Source organism: Mastigoproctus giganteus, chromosome 8 (assembly GCF_048544385.1).
Source record: "Mastigoproctus giganteus isolate SK-2022 chromosome 8, ASM4854438v1, whole genome shotgun sequence".
In the NCBI taxonomy this organism is placed as follows: domain Eukaryota; kingdom Metazoa; phylum Arthropoda; class Arachnida; order Uropygi; family Thelyphonidae; genus Mastigoproctus; species Mastigoproctus giganteus.
In genome coordinates this window covers 167,901,003-167,920,398 of record NC_143582.1, presented here as the reverse complement: position 1 = coordinate 167,920,398, position 19,396 = coordinate 167,901,003, and the positions used below count along the sequence as shown (strand labels likewise).

At 38.3% G+C, this 19,396-nt stretch overlaps 1 protein-coding gene across 4 annotated transcripts in view; it reads right to left on the bottom strand.

The window, feature by feature from the left end:
* LOC150081995 (serine/threonine-protein kinase DCLK1-like) overlaps positions 1–19,396 on the bottom strand; it is a 345,782-nt gene that overhangs the window by 203,248 nt on the left and 123,138 nt on the right. For all 4 annotated transcript variants that reach the window (XR_016547298.1, XM_090379891.1, XM_090379889.1 and 1 more), the window contains one exon: positions 14,981–15,114. Coding sequence is in view for 3 of the 4 variants with exons in the window: in XM_090379891.1 (XP_090236017.1) it covers positions 14,981–15,114 (134 nt within the window). In the remaining variant the exon portion in view is untranslated. The remainder of the gene's footprint in view (positions 1–14,980; positions 15,115–19,396) is intronic.

Below are 19,396 nucleotides of genomic sequence, written 5' to 3'. Positions count from 1 at the left end.
TGATCGCCAGTATGGATTCCGTCAGTGTCGATCTACTGGTGATATTCTGGCTTATGTTACCCATTTATGGACTAATTCAATGGAAAGATTTGGTGAAACACAAGTAATTGCTCTTGACATCTCATAGGCTTTTGATAGTGTTTGGCATAAAGGTCCTCTAAACAAGCTTCCATCTTATGGTTTGCCAACTGTTTTTAGTAATTGGTTATCCAGTTTTCTCTCTGATCACATACTGAGGGTGATGGTAGACGGCTCTCTGTCTTCTAACTTCTCCACTAATGCCGGTGTCCCCCAAAATTCAGTTCTTTCCCCCACTCTTTTCCTCTTGTATATTAGTGACCTTCTTCCATTGACTGGAAATCCTATCTGTAGTTTTGCCGATGATAGCACATCGCATTCCACTTTCCATTTTGAGAAACCTTGTCCTGCTCAATCAGCTTCAGCTTCTCAAAAATCTGCTACCAATTCCTTAAATGCCGATCTTCAGGTAATTCTCCAGTGGGGCAAAGACAACTTGGTTGATTTCAACCCTTCTAAAACTCAGTCTTGTCTTATATCTTGCAAAAGGATTCTTCTGCTCCTATGCTTATCTTTAGTGACACTCCGATTTCTAGGCAAAATGATATATCTCTTTTGGGGTTTACCACTCTCAGAAAATCTTGCCAGCATTATTTTGACCCAATATTATCAGATAAACTCATATCTGTATTATCAGATATTATCAAATAAACTCACGTCTATATTACCTTTCTCCCCCAACTAGCATTTTCCCTAAACCCTTAGGGTATCCTTAATGATACTGGCAAAAACCCTTGTACTACCTTTGTTCAAATGAATACCATCTCAACGAAATAAATTCTGGCTACTTTTTTTTTCCAGCATGGTCCTATATTCATCCAACAAATCATCATGTCATGTTCATTTAATATCATTAGTGCCCACTCACAGATAAACCAATCCAACTCTATTACTAATGAAATTAAGTCCCATATACTGGAAACTGATGCTTTTATGCACATAAAAAAAAAACTTTGGGCCTGTAAAAGACACTGATGGATCTTCGAGGATCAGAATGAACCATGAACTTGAAACAATAGAAACAGTACTACAGTTTGTCGATATTGAAAATCTTATTCAGGGTGCAGACATAGTCAGATTTGTGAAGAGCCAGAGACTTGCCTGATTGGGACATGTTATGAAAATGGATGACAGCAGAACAACTAAGAGGATAATGAAATGGAAACCTACCGGTAGCAGTTATGAGAATGGATGACAGCAGAACAACTAAGAGGATAATGAAATGGAAACCTACCAGTAACAGGGCAAGAGGAAGACCGCAGAAAAGAGGGATGGATGACATAGAAGAGGACTTAAAGATCACAAGAATAAGAAATTGGAGAAGTTTGACTTCTGGGAGGGCTTACTGGTGAAACATCATTGAGAAGGCTAAGACTCACCCTGGGTTATAACAGAAGAAGAAGAAGAAGTGCTCTAATGAATAATGATGCTCTCTATATCTCCCTTAAAATCCAACAATCTTTGTTGTTATTAACAGATTGTCAGGAACAAACCAGTGTGTTTGCTCCTGGCAAACATCCTGGTTCTGGTACACCTATCTTTATTACAGAAAAATTTTACTGATTTACTGACAATAACATCTCCAAGTATAACTAAATCTCCTTCAAGCCCAGAGTAGTGTGCACCTGACTGTTCCTGTTCTGGGAACCAAATTGAGGGGGAGGGGATCACTTGGTGGGTCACAAGATACTTAGGTCCCTGATGAGCTCCCAGTTGCATTTGTTTCTAGGGCAGGGAACAATCGTTACAATTGACACTGTTCCACTTATATGACAGTGTCAATTGTAACAATCATTTTCTACACTTTCCTCACAAAGTCTCATGTTTTAAACTTATTTGTACATCACAAATGTTGTCATCAGCTTAATACTGCAAAAAAAAAAAAAAAAAAAAAAAAAAGCTGCAAGTGGTTGAGTGCTTGATTCAATTATCCCTTGGATACCAAAAGTAAGGAAAACTTTAAATATCTGGTGCTAATTAACTTAGTTTCTACATTTGGGCTTTCTATTGTTAAATAATACATTCAGGATATGGTGACTACTACAGACAAACTGTAGTAATGTTTCTATTGTTTTCCACAAAAAGTTACATTTTCATGACATTTAAATAATTCTTTAGGCACATGGCTTTTGTTTTGTCAACAGACCCTGTTTTATTATCATTAGAACATGCATCTGATAAACTCTACCCTGTTTCCACCCTGTACAAATCATTAGTTATACAGGGTGGAAATGGAAAGTATGGACACATTTAACCCTTTGCAGTCCAATGTCAACAACAACATAAAATTTCTCTTCTTGCCAATTATATAGCATTTTTACCCACTCTTCCAGCATAATTATTGAACTGACTTCTATTTATACTTCACACAAACAATTTGACAAACTAATTGAATGTTGACATTCAATTGTTAACAGATGGTGGCTGTAGTTTTTCTTCATTTTTATCATTCATTATGTATTTACTAACTGCCAGAAATAGTTTAGTCATGGAGTCAACATCTTGTAAAGGCCTTTCAAATGCAGAACTTATTAAAATTTTCTGATTCAGAATTTGATTTACTTTTGTCCGATAGTGACAATGTCATTTTTGATTCCAATGATTTATCCCGAAGCAGTGATGAAGAAATTGATGACAATCTATCAATCAATGATAGTGTGGAAAATTGGAGACCAAGCAATGTAAATGATGTTTCATTCAGACATTTTCTCTTTACTGTTTCAAACTGTGGATTTATTCCAGTAATTCAAGTATTCCAAAAACTGAACTGGAATAGCTGTTTCAGCTATTTTTTTACCGATTCTTGTTTTAAGAAATTTTCAATGCAACAAATAATTATGCCAACAAAACTCTTTCAAATAAGCTACTTCCTGATTGTTCCATATGATTCGACTAGGGTTTCAGTTTAAATAAATGAACTAAAGGTTTTCTTTGGTGTGATTATTAATAAGGGATTAAATAAAAAAAAAAAAAACCTTCTGTAAAGGAAGAAAGAGGAATTGGCAGAAGAAAACAAACAGTTCGATATTACGAGACATGCTCCAGGAAACATGCTTGAGCGTCCTGAGCAGACTCTGTAAAGCCCTATTCCCCTGAAATATCTACAAAACTCTAGAGGTTTTGTAGATTTCAAACAGAAGAGTTACAATGGGTGCACCATACCAAAGAGTGACCAGAAATGTCTTCCATGGCTGCCCGCTGGGATTAATTCTGGGGCCACTATTACAGAATTTTGTTATGGATGAGTTTTTCCCCATGAACCTGGGGGTTGGTGTTAATTCTCAGGCATATGTGGATGATTTAATCATTACCATGGCTGCTGATACCCGTACCCAGCTGGAGTCCCAGGCTAACCATGAGCTTTCCATACCACAATGCTGAGCAACCAAACAGCTTGCAAATCTCCCAAGACAAACTCACTACTTCTGAAAGGAAAACTGAATATTAGACAACTTGCCACAAATCAAAATACAAGGTACTAGTAAAATTTTCCACACAGCTTGGGTGTCATCCTGGATTCAAATCTCTCCTTTAAAGATTGGGAAGTATGTTTGTTTGTTGTTGTTATTATTTGGTTTTTAGGAGCATTACCAACTAAGGCCATGTTGCTCCGGGATATGCGGTGGTCATTCCCTGACCTTTAAGCATCCTCCGTGTTTGGTGGTGACGGGCTCGAACCCCGGTCTAATCAAGAAGCGTGTGCTACGCACTGCTGCTCCTTCCCACCTTGCTACAAGGCGCCATCATGAAGTATGTCACTTTAGTTAAGGGTCTCCCGTCGCGACTGGGGCTCGAATCAAAGAATGCTATCCATCTTTACAAAGCAGTCTTTCTCCCCATCATCACCTGTGCCTCGAGAGTTCGGTTTCCAAAAGCCATCACCATCACAAACAGGAAGACCGACGCAATTCTCTTTATTCACACCGGTGCCTGCTGGGTCCTGGCTGGCACCCTCCCTCTCGACCTGGAGCTTATGAGATGTGGCTTACTGTATCACCTGGCCATAGGTGGTACAGTAGGCCACCTGTATCACCTAAAACCATCTTGGAATTTACAACTGATCCAGCAACTAATTACTCACATGCAGCAGGAGTGGCAGTATAGATGGCGAAGTTATACTAAAGGCAATGTCATGGGAAAATTATCATCTTCTATTAACAAGATGTACCCTAAGCCACCCCCATGGTTTTCACCAGGGGGTCTATGCAAAATTCCTACTCATTGAGCATGGCCCTAAAAAGATCATGGGGATAACTGAAGATCCAGGATGCTCCTGTGGAGATACCAATCTTAGAGCCATCTTATGTATGAATGCCAACATTATGATCACTAGACTTACTTACCACCCAAGAGATCAAGAACACTACCTCCTCAACAGCATAAACTGCTTTAGCATTGGCATTAGTTGGGGTATATGATGCAAGAAAGCAAGCTTATACAGCATCAGCCAAAAAAAAAAACAAAAAAAACTTCCCATTTCACCCATCTGGTCACTCCAAATGTTTGTCTAGTTCAACCTTAAATTTATTAAAGCTATCAACTTCCGCAACAACAGATGGAAGTCCATTCTGACAATCAACTACCCGTTGGCTAAAGGCAAAAACATCAGCACATCTATTCAACAACAGTCCTCAATTTGAATCTGTGTCCCCTCAGGTTCTTAATCTGAGCAGGAAGAAGTATCCCATCAGCACTGAACCTGCTCAAACCATTCAAGGCCTTATACACCTTGATCAGATCACCTCACAGGTGCGTAGCCTCCAGCTGCTGCAACTTGCAGAACTTAAGCCTTTCTTTGCAAGCGCACCCCTTTGTTCCTCTCAATCTTGTTGCCCTTCTCGGTACTCTTTCTAGCAACTCCTTCCTAAAATGAAGCCTCCAAACCTGTATACAGTACTCAAGGTGTGGTCTGACCATTATACAAAGGAATAATCACCTCCTTGTCTCTGCTAGCAACATTCCTATATATTGACAAAACTCCATGACCTGCTCTGGCAGCCTGTTTGCACTGCTCAGAGAACTTCATATCTGACTGCACAATTACCCTCAGATCTTTTTCATTCTCCACCTTTCTGAGTGTAGCAGCACACAATTCGTACGTTTCTCTTGGGTTACTACTACCCAGAGGGAGTAGTTTGCATTTGTCAATGTTAAACTTCAGTTGCCATTCTCAGCCCATCTGCCTAACTTTTCTAGATTCTGTTGCAGTAGCATACTGTCACTAACAACCCTGCTAACCTTTGTATCAACTACAAACTTGGACATTAGGCCTGATATACCTCCATTAATATCATTGATAAATACACAAAACAACAATGTACCCAGCACTGAACCCTGGGGGACTCTGCTAATAACATTAGCCCACTTACAGCAGTGTCCATTTATTACCACTCTCTGCAGTCACCCACTCAACCATCCCTTTATCCATTGCAGTAACTTGCCCTTCATGCCATACCACTCCAATCTGTACAGCAGTCTTTCATGTGCAGCAGTATCAAAAGCTTTCCTGAAACCCAAGTATAGTAAACCCTCAATTTAATGGACCCTGATATAATGGATTGGACAAATAATAATACAGTAATGTATATATTAATCTCGACCATATTATTTTTTTAGTTATACAAAACTTAATAATAATTACCTATTTCCATTATTGTTTTGATAATTACCTACTTTTACAATCAAATTCAGGAAATTGTTTTTTATTCTTTCTGAAAACTTGCTCAAATAGCTGTTTTCCGAGATTACAGATAAGAGCAGGTGGCGACTTGCAAGCTTGAACGTGATGCTAAACTGCAGGTCTACCGACTTGCTTTGTTTTGGTCTCAGTGTGCCTCAAGCTATCGTGCAGTCAGGTTGTATACAGATTGTTTCTGTGATTTCTGAATTGTGATTTTATTTATTAAACAATTTTGCAATCCTTACAATTTAAAATGACATCAAGTGATAGAGAAGTTAAAAGAAAGCATGTGAACTTAAATGTGACATAGAACAGAGCGTCTCAGTAGCAAGTGTTTGTGAAATTTACAGCTTAAAAAAAAAAAGTTTCTGAAATCAGTAAATCAAAGGCCAAATTTCAACATTTTTCTTTAAAATACAGTGTTGATAGAGTTGGCCCGAGAGTTTTTACCTTCCCTGTAATTCTAACCAATCCAAACTAATACTCAGTTATCAATACTGTAACAGAACAACATCAAACCCAAATCATGTAACTGTTTGGTACCTAGTGCCAGTTGAAAGAACAGAGAGAATATTCCCATTGTAGCTAGACGAAGTTTGTATCCCAGGGAACGTGAAAACCTCTCGCTCTAACTAGGTTATACAAATTTCTCTCCATATCTGATAAAAAGTAAGGCAAAGTCTCCCTAGTATTATTAATGTCGCCAACACCACGATGCTAAATAAAACACCCAGAGACAAGGGGACCCATTTGGGGGCACGAGTCATCCCTGGACCGTCTTGGACAGGAAACTCGTGACTTCCAGTGGCCAATAAGAGAGTTTTGCTCTAGAAGACAAAGGAGAGCACAGAATATAAAAAGGGCCCAAAATGAGACCAAAGGGTAGTCACCGTCGTCGGCCCTGCTAGTTTTGGTCATCGCCTTAGTCGCTAGATTTCCATTGTATAGTGGATCCCTGCAATCATCGATGCTGGTCAAGGTCACTATCTAAGTCACCATCGGCGTCTCACCCAAGCCTCTTCAGTAGCTGTCCGAACCATTCGTTCTGGCTGAAGAGATAGAATTGTGATGGCCAGAGAAGACCACAGTCCACTCCACTATATAAGGAAGCCTTGTAACAAGCTCCAGGACAAACCAACTTAACTTGGTAAGCAGACAATTCTTACGTGTGAATGAAAATGTGAAACAGCCAAATTTACTTTAAACTCAATGCTTTCTTTCTTATTCTCTTTTATATGTGGAAATTAGTATTAATTCAATAAGGTATATCATAGTTTATATTCTAGAGTTATTTAGAGGAAGCCAAAAGTTAAATACTGGATTTGTTTTGAAAAGATAGAATGTAGAACTGTGTGAAATCACTAGATCATTGGATTTTATAACTAATTATGTCCTGTTGTTAGTATATGGTTGTACTTGGAAGCGATGCATACTTTACTCATTGTATTATTATTGTGCAAAAGTATGTTGTATACATGACCTTTTTGTTTATAATAAATGTTGTTAAGTGTTATTTATATGTCGCATTCTCTCTGTCAGCATCTTGAAACATGCCAGGATAAATAAATAAAGAAAATGGATTTTTGTGGGATCGAAAGACACTAAGTGATCTTTCCATTACAAAACACAACATGATCTGTTGCTGCAACGATCAGGGGGTCATGAAAATCCTTTGGTTGCCAAGAGCATAGGTTTATGTCCTAACCGAATGAACAGTTGAAGCAGAATAGACTGTCACAGGCATACCCCGGAGAAAGGGGGAGGGGGACAATAGCTCTAAATGCGGTTCTACAGAGGGGAGCAGAAAACATATGAAAGTTGCAAAAGATAAACTTAGAAGAAGCTGTGTATAAGTAGTATGTTCAACAGAGATCTAGTGGTGTTAATTTACGAAGTTTTGAGTTGAAATCTGCATGCGAAACCCTTGGAAAACACATGGGACTTTGTTAGGGCAAGTGATGGGTAGCTGTGGCATTTCAGAAAAATGCATGGCATTGTGAACAAGGAAACCTATGGTGAATCTTTAAGTGCAGACACTTCAAAAGTTGAGCCATTTAGAAAACTTATAAATGAACTTATTAAATCTGAGGGCCTTATTTTATCACAGGGTTACAATGCCGATGAAACTGGCCTGTTCTATTGTGCTATTCCTGAAAATACGCTGGCCTACAAACATGAACAGCACCCCTGGTTGCAATTTAAGTAAGGAGCAATTTTCTGCCTTACTTTATGCAAATGCTGATGGCTTGCATTTCATTTCCTGAAGCCCATGGTGGTAGGGTAATCAAAGAAACCACACACTCTTAAAGACATTATGAATCAGTTGCCTGTTATTCACACCAGCCAAAGAATGCATGGTTTTACTTCAGAGGATTTTTTTTTTTTTTTGACTGGTTCTTCAACCACTTTGTCCCTGATGTGAAGGGCTTCCAGACAGATGTTCTGAAAATTTCTCCCAGTGCCTCCTAACACACCTTCAGTTATTCAGCCAATGGACAAAGGAATAATTTCAGCATGCAAGAGGCTGTATAAGAAGAACTTTGTTGGAAGGAGTAATAGTTGTGTTGGAGGATGAAGATAATGCAGAAGAAGAAGACACAAGAGGAGCCAGGATATTTCAGAATCAATGAGCCAAACAACATTAAGTCTGCATTCTAACTCTATAGCTGCTTGGAAGGAGATGAAGACTACGACTTTGGCAAATGGTTGGAAGACGTTGTTGCACAATATTAAACCGGATTTGGATTTTGAAGGATTTGAGGTAAATGACTTTCGGTGCACCCTTGTAAATGCTGGCAACTGGGAAACAACTGAAGATGTTCTGAAATGGCTTGAAAATGATGAAGGTGATCCTGGCTACCAAGTCCTCACTGAAGAAGAAATTGTGGATGAGGTTCAATATGGCAAGGCAGGGGAAGAAGACACTGAAGAAGAGCAAATTACACCAGCAGGCCTACACTGTGTGAAACAAGGAATCTCATGGACATCGCCATTCACTACATAGGGACATCTTCTGTCCCTGAAATTGTCCTTTACTATGAACATTTTTGGCAGTTCAGGGTAATCATTATTAAGAAACAACATCAGAGTGGCAAACAACTGAAGCTAGACGCTTTCTTTAAGCAAACTTCACCGACTCCCACCCCTATTTCACCTCCAAGTGCTTGTACATCTCATCCATCTACAAGCAAAACAGATGACACCAGTGCCTCCATTTGTGAACAATTCAGAAGAATCTGAAGCTGAGGATTCCTCTTCACCTCTACCTTCAGATACTGAATAACGACTACTGTACTACTACCATTATGGTCACGGCAAAATACTCTTCCAAGTATACTGTAAAAAAGTGAGTAAATATTACATATTCTTTATTATAATTTAATAATTTTATATATTGTACACTGTATAATGTATTAAAGCTTTTTTTTTTTTTTTACATTAAGAACAATAAAAAATTGTTCACCCCCCCCCCAAAGTTACATTCAGTTTAATGGACACCCCTTCTCCACTATCAGTCCGTTAAATTGAGGGTTTACTGTATATGATATCAAAATTATATTTTGCATCCAGTTCCTTTGTGACTACATCATAGTATCCAATCAAGTTGGTCAGACAACACTTCCCATTAACAAACCAATGCTGTGTCTGAACTATTACTGCAGTCTTGTCTAGGTGATCCTGTATTACCTCTTTAACCAATGGCTCCATTATGTTCCCCGGAACAGAAGTTAAACTAATAGGTTTAATTATTTGTGCCACCCATTGAACCCCATTTGTGAATTGGGGATACATTTGCACTTCTCCAGTCCATGGGGACCTCTCCTGACTCTAAGGAAGCTCTCATAATTATGGCTAAGGGTTTGCTTACTTCCCTTGCTGCCTCCTCCATTATAACTGGATAGGTTCCATCTGCCCAGGTGCCTTTTTTATGTTCAACTTCAATTTCTCCTCCACTTTGCTCTCTGTTATTACAAAATCACTTATCTCTCTTCTGTTAAAGTTTGATAAACTTCTGGTATTCCCCTCCTTGAATACCTCCTCATGTATGAATGTAGATGCAAAATACTCATTCAGTGTATCAGCTACTTGAGCAGGATCATCAATAGTTGAACCACCTATGTTAAGTGGACCAATCTGATTCATCCTTTCTTCTAGAGTTAACATAAGTAAAGAACTCTGTGCTGTTTTTCTTTGCATCCTTTGCCAAAGATTTCTCGTAATCTGCCTTCGCCTGCCTAACTTCCTTTGTGACTTGATTACAGATTAGCTTATATCTACCATAGGCTTCTGTGTCGCCTGATAATTTATATGCATCCCATGCATTTTTCTTTTCTGCCACAAGCCTCATTAATTCATCTGACATCCATTTAGGTCTGAACCTTAAACAGTATTTCTTAGTTGGTATGAAAAGCCAGGTAGCCTCCAAGATTAAGTCCCTGAAGGATTCCCATTTAGAATTCACCGTTGGTAATGTCATCCGTTGATCCCACTGTATAGCATTTAAAAACTCTGAGACCACTGTAGTCATCTTTACGAAAACAAAAACCATTCCCTTTACCCTTGATGGTAGTTACATCTTTAAGTAAATCTCACATCAGTATACTGATCACTGTCACCTAGTGGATCCTTTATCTGCAAATTCTTAATACATGAATAATCACTGCTGATAATCAGATCAATGGTATTACTCCCTCTGGTTACCCCTTGAACATGTTGCTGTAGAAAACAATCCTCCAATAAATCCACAAAAGTCTTGCTAGCATGCGAGTGACCAACCCACAAGTTCCAGTCAATATCTGGGAAGTTAAAATTGCCCATTACAAGATATTCTGTTTCTATTTCATTCTATTTCTCTGCACAAGTGTTCATTGTACTCAGAGTCATTAGTTCTGTAACATACTCCTACTCTCATTTTCCCCTTTCCGTGTTTATGTCACACCAAACAGATTCAACATTGCACTGTCCACCTGTGTCAACTTGATGCACTTCCTTAGATTTTATGTTTCTTAATTAAGAGCATAACCCCTCCTCCTTTCCTACCGTGTCTGTCCTTTCTGTACACATTGTACTCCCAAATTCCAATTCTGCACTGCTTAGATCTGTGTGACAGCATATTTCTTACATCCCAACAATATCTGCCTTTGATGTCTTGATCAGCACTTCAAATTCAACAATTTTATTTACTATACTTGTAGCATTAGTGTACATGCACTTGTTCTTACTCTTAGTTACCATAACACAGCCCATGTATTTACTTGTTCCATGATGACTCCCAGCAGCTATGAAATCCCCAGCAATTTGCTCTCTAGGCTTAGAACAGAAGCAGTGTAAGAAGCAGTGTATCTTTTAGCCTGTGAATCCTCCCAAGCTAGCAGTTTTCTGAAACTGCCTCAATAGCATCCACCTAAAACTGCCTCAATAGCATCAGCAAATATTAATACCACCTAAAACTGCCTCAATAGCATCAGCAAATATTCTTGCAGCCTTTCTATTTAAGCTTATCCCATTCCTGTAGAAGCAATCTCTCCTGTTAACAAGCACAGACCATGCTGAAAAAAAATTCTACCCCCATGAGCCTTGCACAATCTCTCCAGGGCCGAATTGATTGTCAAGGCTCTCATCATATACTCCCTCCTACCATGTCTGGGCAGAATTGCCTCCTATTGTGTCTGGGCAAAATTGCAGACACTTTCAAATTTAACCCTATCTCGCGACTTCTTTCCGGCACTGACCTGTACTTGTTGACTTCACTAACTTTACCAAGGAACTATTTAATAGAAGAAATGGTCTACTAAAACCACCTAGAAAATAACCCAGTAGCAAGACAAATTCCACACAATGGACAACTCCCTGGTCAGCGTTCTGGAAATTGCAGCTTATGGAGACTAGGCACCTACAAGGCGATCTGATTGAGGTGTGCAAGGCCTTGAATGGGTTGAGCAGGCTTGATGCTGATGGGATTCTTCCTCTTGCTCAGATTACAAACCTGAGGGGGCATGGATTTGGGCTGGGGGCACAGTTGTAGGGTGGATGTGTGGAGGTTTGCCTTTGGGTGGTTGATTGCTGGAACAAAACTTCCATCTGTTGTTGTGGAAGTTGATAGCTTAAATAAATTCCAGGCAGAACTAGACATTTGAAATGAAGGGACTGACCTGCTATGCTAAATAACATCTATAAGGATCCTACCAAGGATATCACATCCTGAACAACCCAACTGAAACCCGGAAAAAGGACCAATCAATGACCTAGCCAAATTTCTTACAGTTGTCTCCTGGATGGACTTCTTCACTGGATTGGACAACAACAAAACAGCCCAGCATGGAAAATCCTAAACAGACTTTGATACAAACCAATGAAATGGCGATCACATTTATACCCTCTCACACAGTTACTTTCACACCTACTTCCTTTCCCCCCCCCCTTTCTTTTACCTGATGGAGCACTGTCTCCATTTTTTTAATGTATTTTATTTATTTTATTTTTTTACTTGGCCTCTGTCTAGGAAGACTAGGCAACCCTGGCAGAGATCAGTCAGAGAATTAAGGGCAGCGTAGGTACCTCCTAGCGGTGTGTACGGGCAACATGGTGTCCCATCACAGGCCCTACAGCCAAAAGCCAGGACACACAACAGAACCCAACACAAACAACATAACACTTTTTCTGGCTTTAAAAGTGATACTGTTTGTCTCCACAGAGTTCACGTGGTGCAGATGTGGAAAACCACTATGCACACTAAAATCATAAAAATAAACATTAAAAATGTCTAAAAGGTTTTTTATAATGTTTTATAAATCAGTTTTATATAACTCATGTAAATTCAAAAATAAATAATTTTTGAAGAGCTCATTCAGTATTCATTTTTTTTTTTTTTTTTTTTTTTTTCCACTTTTCAAGCTGAACCAGAATGGGAAAACAGCAGAAATAATGCTATACTACAAAGAGTTAATTCTTAAATTGCAAATGCAAAGTGTATATAGTCAGAACAAATGTCATGAATCTGGAATTTTGTTGTTTCTCACACTTGTGTGTATGTGCTATTCTGAACAACATTCTTGAAATTTTTCCTTATAAACTGAGCTCTTCAGGTTCATGCACAGAGAACTGGAAAACAGTTTTTCTCTGTTTCATATATGCTGTACAAACTGACTATTTTATTGTGTGTATCTTGGCTATTGTAAGGAATGCAGTTTAATTTGTTAATCAGTTCGTAAATAGTTTAAAAAGAATTTACCTTGCTAATCCTACTAACTTGCTAATTCCACTAAAATACACATATCACGTATAACTCAGTTTCACTTTCATGTATATTTTCCAGGTTCTTTGTTACCTACGTATTCGCATTTTGTGCACTTGCAACTTTCCACATTTTCCATTGTTTACGGAACTGACTGCTTCATGGTTTCTAGCACTGTGCATCATAGATGACTTTTTTAAAAAGAGGTTATGAAGAAAAGCTTGAAGCTGAATACAGTGTTTGTTTGTTATTTGGTTTTTTAGGAGCATTAGCAACTAAGGCCATATTGCTCTGCGATATGCGGTGGTCATTCCCTGACCTTTCCGCATCCTCCGTATTTGGTGGTGACGGGCTCGAACCCCGGTCTAATCAAGAAGCATGTGCTATGCACTGCTGCTCCTTCCCACCTGGCTACGGAGGCACCCACAGTGTTTGTAGTTCACATCAGTTTAATTTTAATCAGCATGACATGCATCTCATTGTATGAACTTGCTGAGTGCAGTGTGGAAATGGCAAAACATCTATATATAGAAAGATTTTAGAATCATCATGTGTCAGATTTGATTTGATTTGGTTTGGATTTTTGTGGCGCAAAAACAGCAAGGTTATAGTGCGCCAAGGAATGAATAAAATTCAAAAAGAAAATTAGACTTGTTAGTTTTAAAAAAGGTTACTTCGTCTAAAGTTGCATGTGTATATATATATATATACATACAGACATATCAATACATAAAAGCAAATTGTATATTTCATATAAGTGTATACATATTGATCGATTTTAAAAATTTAAAAACTGCTGACACATTGTCGTTGTCATTTAAAATCTGACTGAGTGTATATGGCTCAGTCAGATGGGTAAAAGCGCTAAAACGAGCATTTATAAAATTGGTACAATCGCATAAAATGTGTTGGACGGATAAAACGGTGTCGCATTGCTCGCACATAGGAGGGTCATCAGCCCTCAGCCCATGTGTCAGACAGAGAGCGGACAAGAGACTTGGAGATGTAGGTCATTCAACTAGCAAGTTTTGTTTAGAGATAGACCAGAACTGCTAGGCTGAAAGAATGAGTCCCGAATGACAAGCAATAAAATCAGTACCAGAAAGATAACACTTCCTACTTGGTTTTACGAAGTGTGCTAACGATCCTATCTTTATCTTCCCACTGATGAGGCCAGCTTGACAATGAACAACGTGACCAATTTTCACAATACTCATGACTAAACATAAGAGAATCTACATGGCATCATCCAGTCAAGACACCAGCAATAATTTGGTATTAATGTATGGGAAGGAATTTCTGCTGACTGCTTAAGTTGTTCTTTTGTTTTGCCTGGAAAATTAGCCAAAGGATCCTATTCCAATATTTTAAGGAATAAAATATATGATTTACTAGATGAAGTTCCTCTTGCTGTCCAATGTTGTAAGGTGATTTAAGTGTGACTGTGCCAAGTCTCATTGTAGTCAAGTAGCCAGAGAAATTTCAGGGAAATGCTCATCCACTTGGATGGGCATTACCCTGATAAATTTCTGTGAAGATTGTTTAGAGGGAGTTTTAAAGTAAGGTATATCCTTTAGCTGTGACAAAACTGAGCAAGCTATTAAAACTAATGTATCAATAATGATGAATATAGTAATCATTAAGTTAAACAGGCAGTGAGGGAGACAGAAAAGATGTTATATTCTTATTTTCTCATCCAGTTAAAAGCTGAAACTAATACACTGGTGCAGCTATGAGGATAAAATTTAAATTGGTCTTTATCTTACAAGAACTTTCAACACACAAGCAGTATGGACACCAAGAACATATGTAAGAACAATAATAACAAATTTAATTTTTTTTTCTGCAAATTAAAGTTCAAAATTGTAATGAGGACAACTCAGGACTAAGATGTGGTTTCATCCCTTTCCCATATTGGAAAAGGAGTATTACACATTATCCAATCTTAAAATTAGTTGAAATTTGTAAGAGAAAAACATTAACCTCACCTGTCAATGCATTCATGTACAACTGCAAAGTTTCCATCTCCAATAACTTTTCCAACATCATACCTATGCAGAATTTCTTTTGGCAAACATAAAGACGGCCTGTTGTAACCATTCTGGTACATTTTTTTAAAACTCTGAAAATATAGTTTCTATGTAAATCTTTGATGAGGTTAAAACCTTTCATGTAATATTAACAAAATTAACACATAAAAGAGAAACCATGCGTGTGTGTTCTCAAAACACTGTGTGCAAAAGAAAACCAAAACAGAAATTGTAGGGTACACTCAAATTTAAATGACTCATTTAGTTTTCAAAAGTGACAGGAATGATATTGGCATTTTAATCCTAGGGTAGATAGACTGGGGCATTTTTCACGAAATCTGTTGAAACTAGGTACATCCTAGCACTGTGCTAGGATCTTGTGCATTGAAAAATGGTAAACACGGAAATTTGCCTTTAGCCAGCGGGTGGTTAATTGCTGGAACAAACTTCCATCTGTCGTTGTAGAAGTTGATAGGTTAAATAAATTTAAGGAGGAACTGGACAGGCATTTGGAGGGAATGGTGTGATTTTTTTTTTTTTTGGCTGATGCTGCATAAGCTCCTACACTTGCTTTCTTGCATCATGTGCCACTACTACTACTACTACACTGTGCTAGGAGGTACCTAGCACAGTGTTTACCATTTTTCAATTTAACTTCACAATTTTTATGCGTGCCATAAGCACCATATTCTTCTTCACCTAAAATTTATTAGTCTTTCCAATCTTTAGTAAAAAGATAATTTACTAAAGGGTCAATCATATGCTAAATTTTCAATTTAGCATGCATATTTTTGATCGACTACTGAACCCTCAAATCTCAGGTTGAGAAGATGAAAGAAGATACTTATTGACATTAGACAAATTTCTGTAGGTTGTATATTTCAAGAAATAAGTGTAAATGGAGGTTATTCCACAAAAAAGGAAGTTGAAGGAAGGGATAAATAAGGAAGAAGAAAAGTTGGTTCTACAAGTTCAAAGATAAACAGTAAATGGATGTTGGCTGGTTGTGGCACATGTTCAGAGTGGTTTGCAAGAGAGGGGGAGAATTATGCTGTTTGTTGTTGTTATGGGGGTTTGATGGCACACAAGCTCCTTTGGCTATAATGCGCCTAAAGATAATTACCAAAGCCAATTCAGAAGAAAAGTTCCCATGCAAGCATCTATAGAAAAGACATGCAACAGAAATTCTATGTGACAGAGCAGAGAAACATTGTTATTAATTGACCTAACTGCCCTCATTTGAAAGGAGGCTAGAAGCTTGAGAGAGGTTATGCAAGCATCACCCCAAGATGTTTTTTTTTTTTTTTTTTTTTTTTGATTTGGTAGTTGTTGGCGCATCGGCTTCTGTGGCCATATTGCACCTCCTAAGATTTTTGCAGTACTTTGATCCAAGCCCGAGGCGGGAATCGACCCCGCGACCTTTGGGTTGCCGGGTAGGTACTTTACCCACTCGGCTAGCCCGGTCGGCTACCCCAAGATGTGGGAACAATATTCCATGGTAGGACAGATTTGAGATTTGTACAGAGTGAGTAGCTGTTTAGAAGAAAAATAACACCTAGAGTGAAAGAGAAAAATTTTTTTTTATAAGTAGAGTAAGTGATATTTGTGATGTACTTAAGCCAAAACAGATTAGAAGTCAGGCTAAGCACTAATAGAGGTATGATCTTGTCTAGAAATCTGAGTGTCAAAGATAAGCATAGGAGTAGAAGAATCCATTTTGTGAAATACAACACAGGACAGAGTTCTACAAGATTAGCATTTAAGGAATTAGTGGATATTCAAGAAACTGAAGCTGTTTGTGCACGGCATGTTTTGCTAAAACTTGAAGATGAAATGCAAAGTGCTATCATCAGCAAAACTATGAATAGAATTTCCAGTCAAAGGAAGAAGGTCATTAATATAGCATTAGTAGAAGCATATTATGCAAGAAAGCAAGCTTATATGGCATAAGCCAAAAAAAAAAAAAAAAACCATTTCACCCATCTATTCACACCAAGTGTTTGTCTAGTTCTGCCTTGAACTTATTTAAGTTGTTCACCTCCAACAAAAACAGATAAAATTTTTGTTCCTACTATCAACCACCCACTGGCTAAAGGCGAATTTCCAGACATCTATTCTACAATTGACTTTCCTCAATTTGAATTTGTTACCTCAGGTGAGTAATCTGAGCAAGAGGAAGAATACCATTAGCACTGGGCTTGCTCAAACTATTCAAGGCCTTATACACCTCAATTAGATCACCATGCAGGTGACTAGTCTCCAGAAGCTGCAATTTGCAGAACTTAAGCCTTTCTTGGTAACAACAACCCTTTGTTCGATTCGCCAATCTTTTTGCCCCTTTCTGAACATATTCCAGCAGCCCTACATCCTTTATAAAATGGGGGCTCAGGACATGGTGTGGCCTGACCATTGCCTTATACAAGGGGACAATCACCCACTTATCCCTACTAGCAAAATTCCTGTATATCATTGACAAGACACCAATGAGCTATTCTTGCAGCCTGTCTGCACTGCTCAGAAATCTTCATATCTAACTGCACAATTACTTCAGGTCCTTTTCATTCTCTACCACTGTCGGTGTGGTACCACAGAGTTGATACGTTACTCTGGGATTACTGCTTCCCATATGTAGTACTTTACATTTATCAATGTTAAAATGTATTTGCCACCTCTCAGCCCATCTGCTCAACTTTTCTAGATCCTGTTGCAGCAGTGTACTATCATTAACAACCCTGCCAACCTGCGTATCGTCTGCAAACTTGGACATTAACCCTGATATACCATGATCAATATTGTTAAATACCAAAAACAACAATGGGTGCAACACCGAATCCTACGGGACTCCACTAATAACGTTAGTCCACGAACAGCAGTGTCCATTGATACCACTTTCCATCTTCTACCACTCAACCATTCTTTTATCAATTGTAGGAACTTGCCCTTAATGCCATACTGCTCCAATTTGTACAGTAGTCTTCTGTATGCCATAGTATCAAAAGATTTCCTAAAATCCAAGTATATGATACCAAAATTATTCTTTGCATCCATTCCTTTGTGACCACATCCTAGTATCCAATCAAATTGGTCAGACAAGACTTCCCCTTAACAAAACCATGCTGTGTCTGAATTATAACTGCAGTCTTGTCTAGATGATCCTGCATAGCTTCCTTAACCAGAGACTCCATTATTTTCCCTGGAACAGAAGTTAGACTAAGAGTTCTGTAATTATTTGTGTCACCCTTTGATACCCCTTTGTGAATTGGGGACATATTTACACATCTCCAATCCATGAGGACATCCCCTGAGTCCAAGGAAGCTTTCATAATTATGGCTAAGGGTTTGCCTACTTCATTTGCTGCTTCCTTTAATATAACTGTATAGATCCATCCACCCCAGGTGCCTTTCTTATGTTCAATTTCAACAATTTCTCTTCCAATTTAGCCTTATTACAAAATCATTTAGCTCCCTGCCAGAGTTTGATAACCTTCTGGCCTCCAAATGTGTAAATGTAGATGCAAAATACTCACTCAGTTTGTCAACTACCACAGCAGGTTCATCAACAACCGAACTGTCGGTGTCAAGTGGACTTGTCACCCTTTTTAGGAACTGGCTGGATATGAGCAAATTTCCAAGCAGAAGGATAATTAAGGTATAGTTTAGGGCTAAAGCCTCAGGTTATGTAAATAGTTTGACTAATGTACAAGTTAGTGCATTTGCATTATTTCTGTACGTAGCCAACTATATAAGTAAATATAAATCGGCATCATTAAGTACAACTCACATTGTGATTACCTTCACGAGTTGCCATGATATTGCACTACCTCGAATGAGTAACGCTTCACCACATTGTTACTTATTCTCAGCAGATACCATCATCCATATGGCACCATTTCAGAGCTTATTGGCTCCTCATCAATGGGTGGGCAGGTACCCTGGTGTTGAAATGATAACAACCCAGTTGCAAAATATAAATCCACTATGAGAGGTGCCTGATTGTGTGGAGTAGTAGTGGCATGTGATGCAAGAAAGCAAGTGTATGAGCTTATGCAGCATCAGCAAAAAAAAAAAAAAAAAATTCACAATCATTCCCTCCAAATGTCTGTCCAGTTCCTCCTTAAATTTATTTAACCTATCAACTTCCACAACGACAGATGGAAGTTTGTTCCAGCAATTAACCACCTGCTGGCTAAAGGCAAATTTCAGCACATCTATTCTATATCTCAGGGGTTTCTGCAATAAAAATATATAAATTTTAATTATTTCACAAAAACAGATAGGGACGTTATGGGAACCTTTTATATCTGTATAAAATGAGGAAACGTGGTTTGTTTTTTAACCTTTTGCAATTTGTACACCTGTATTCCACCAATTATT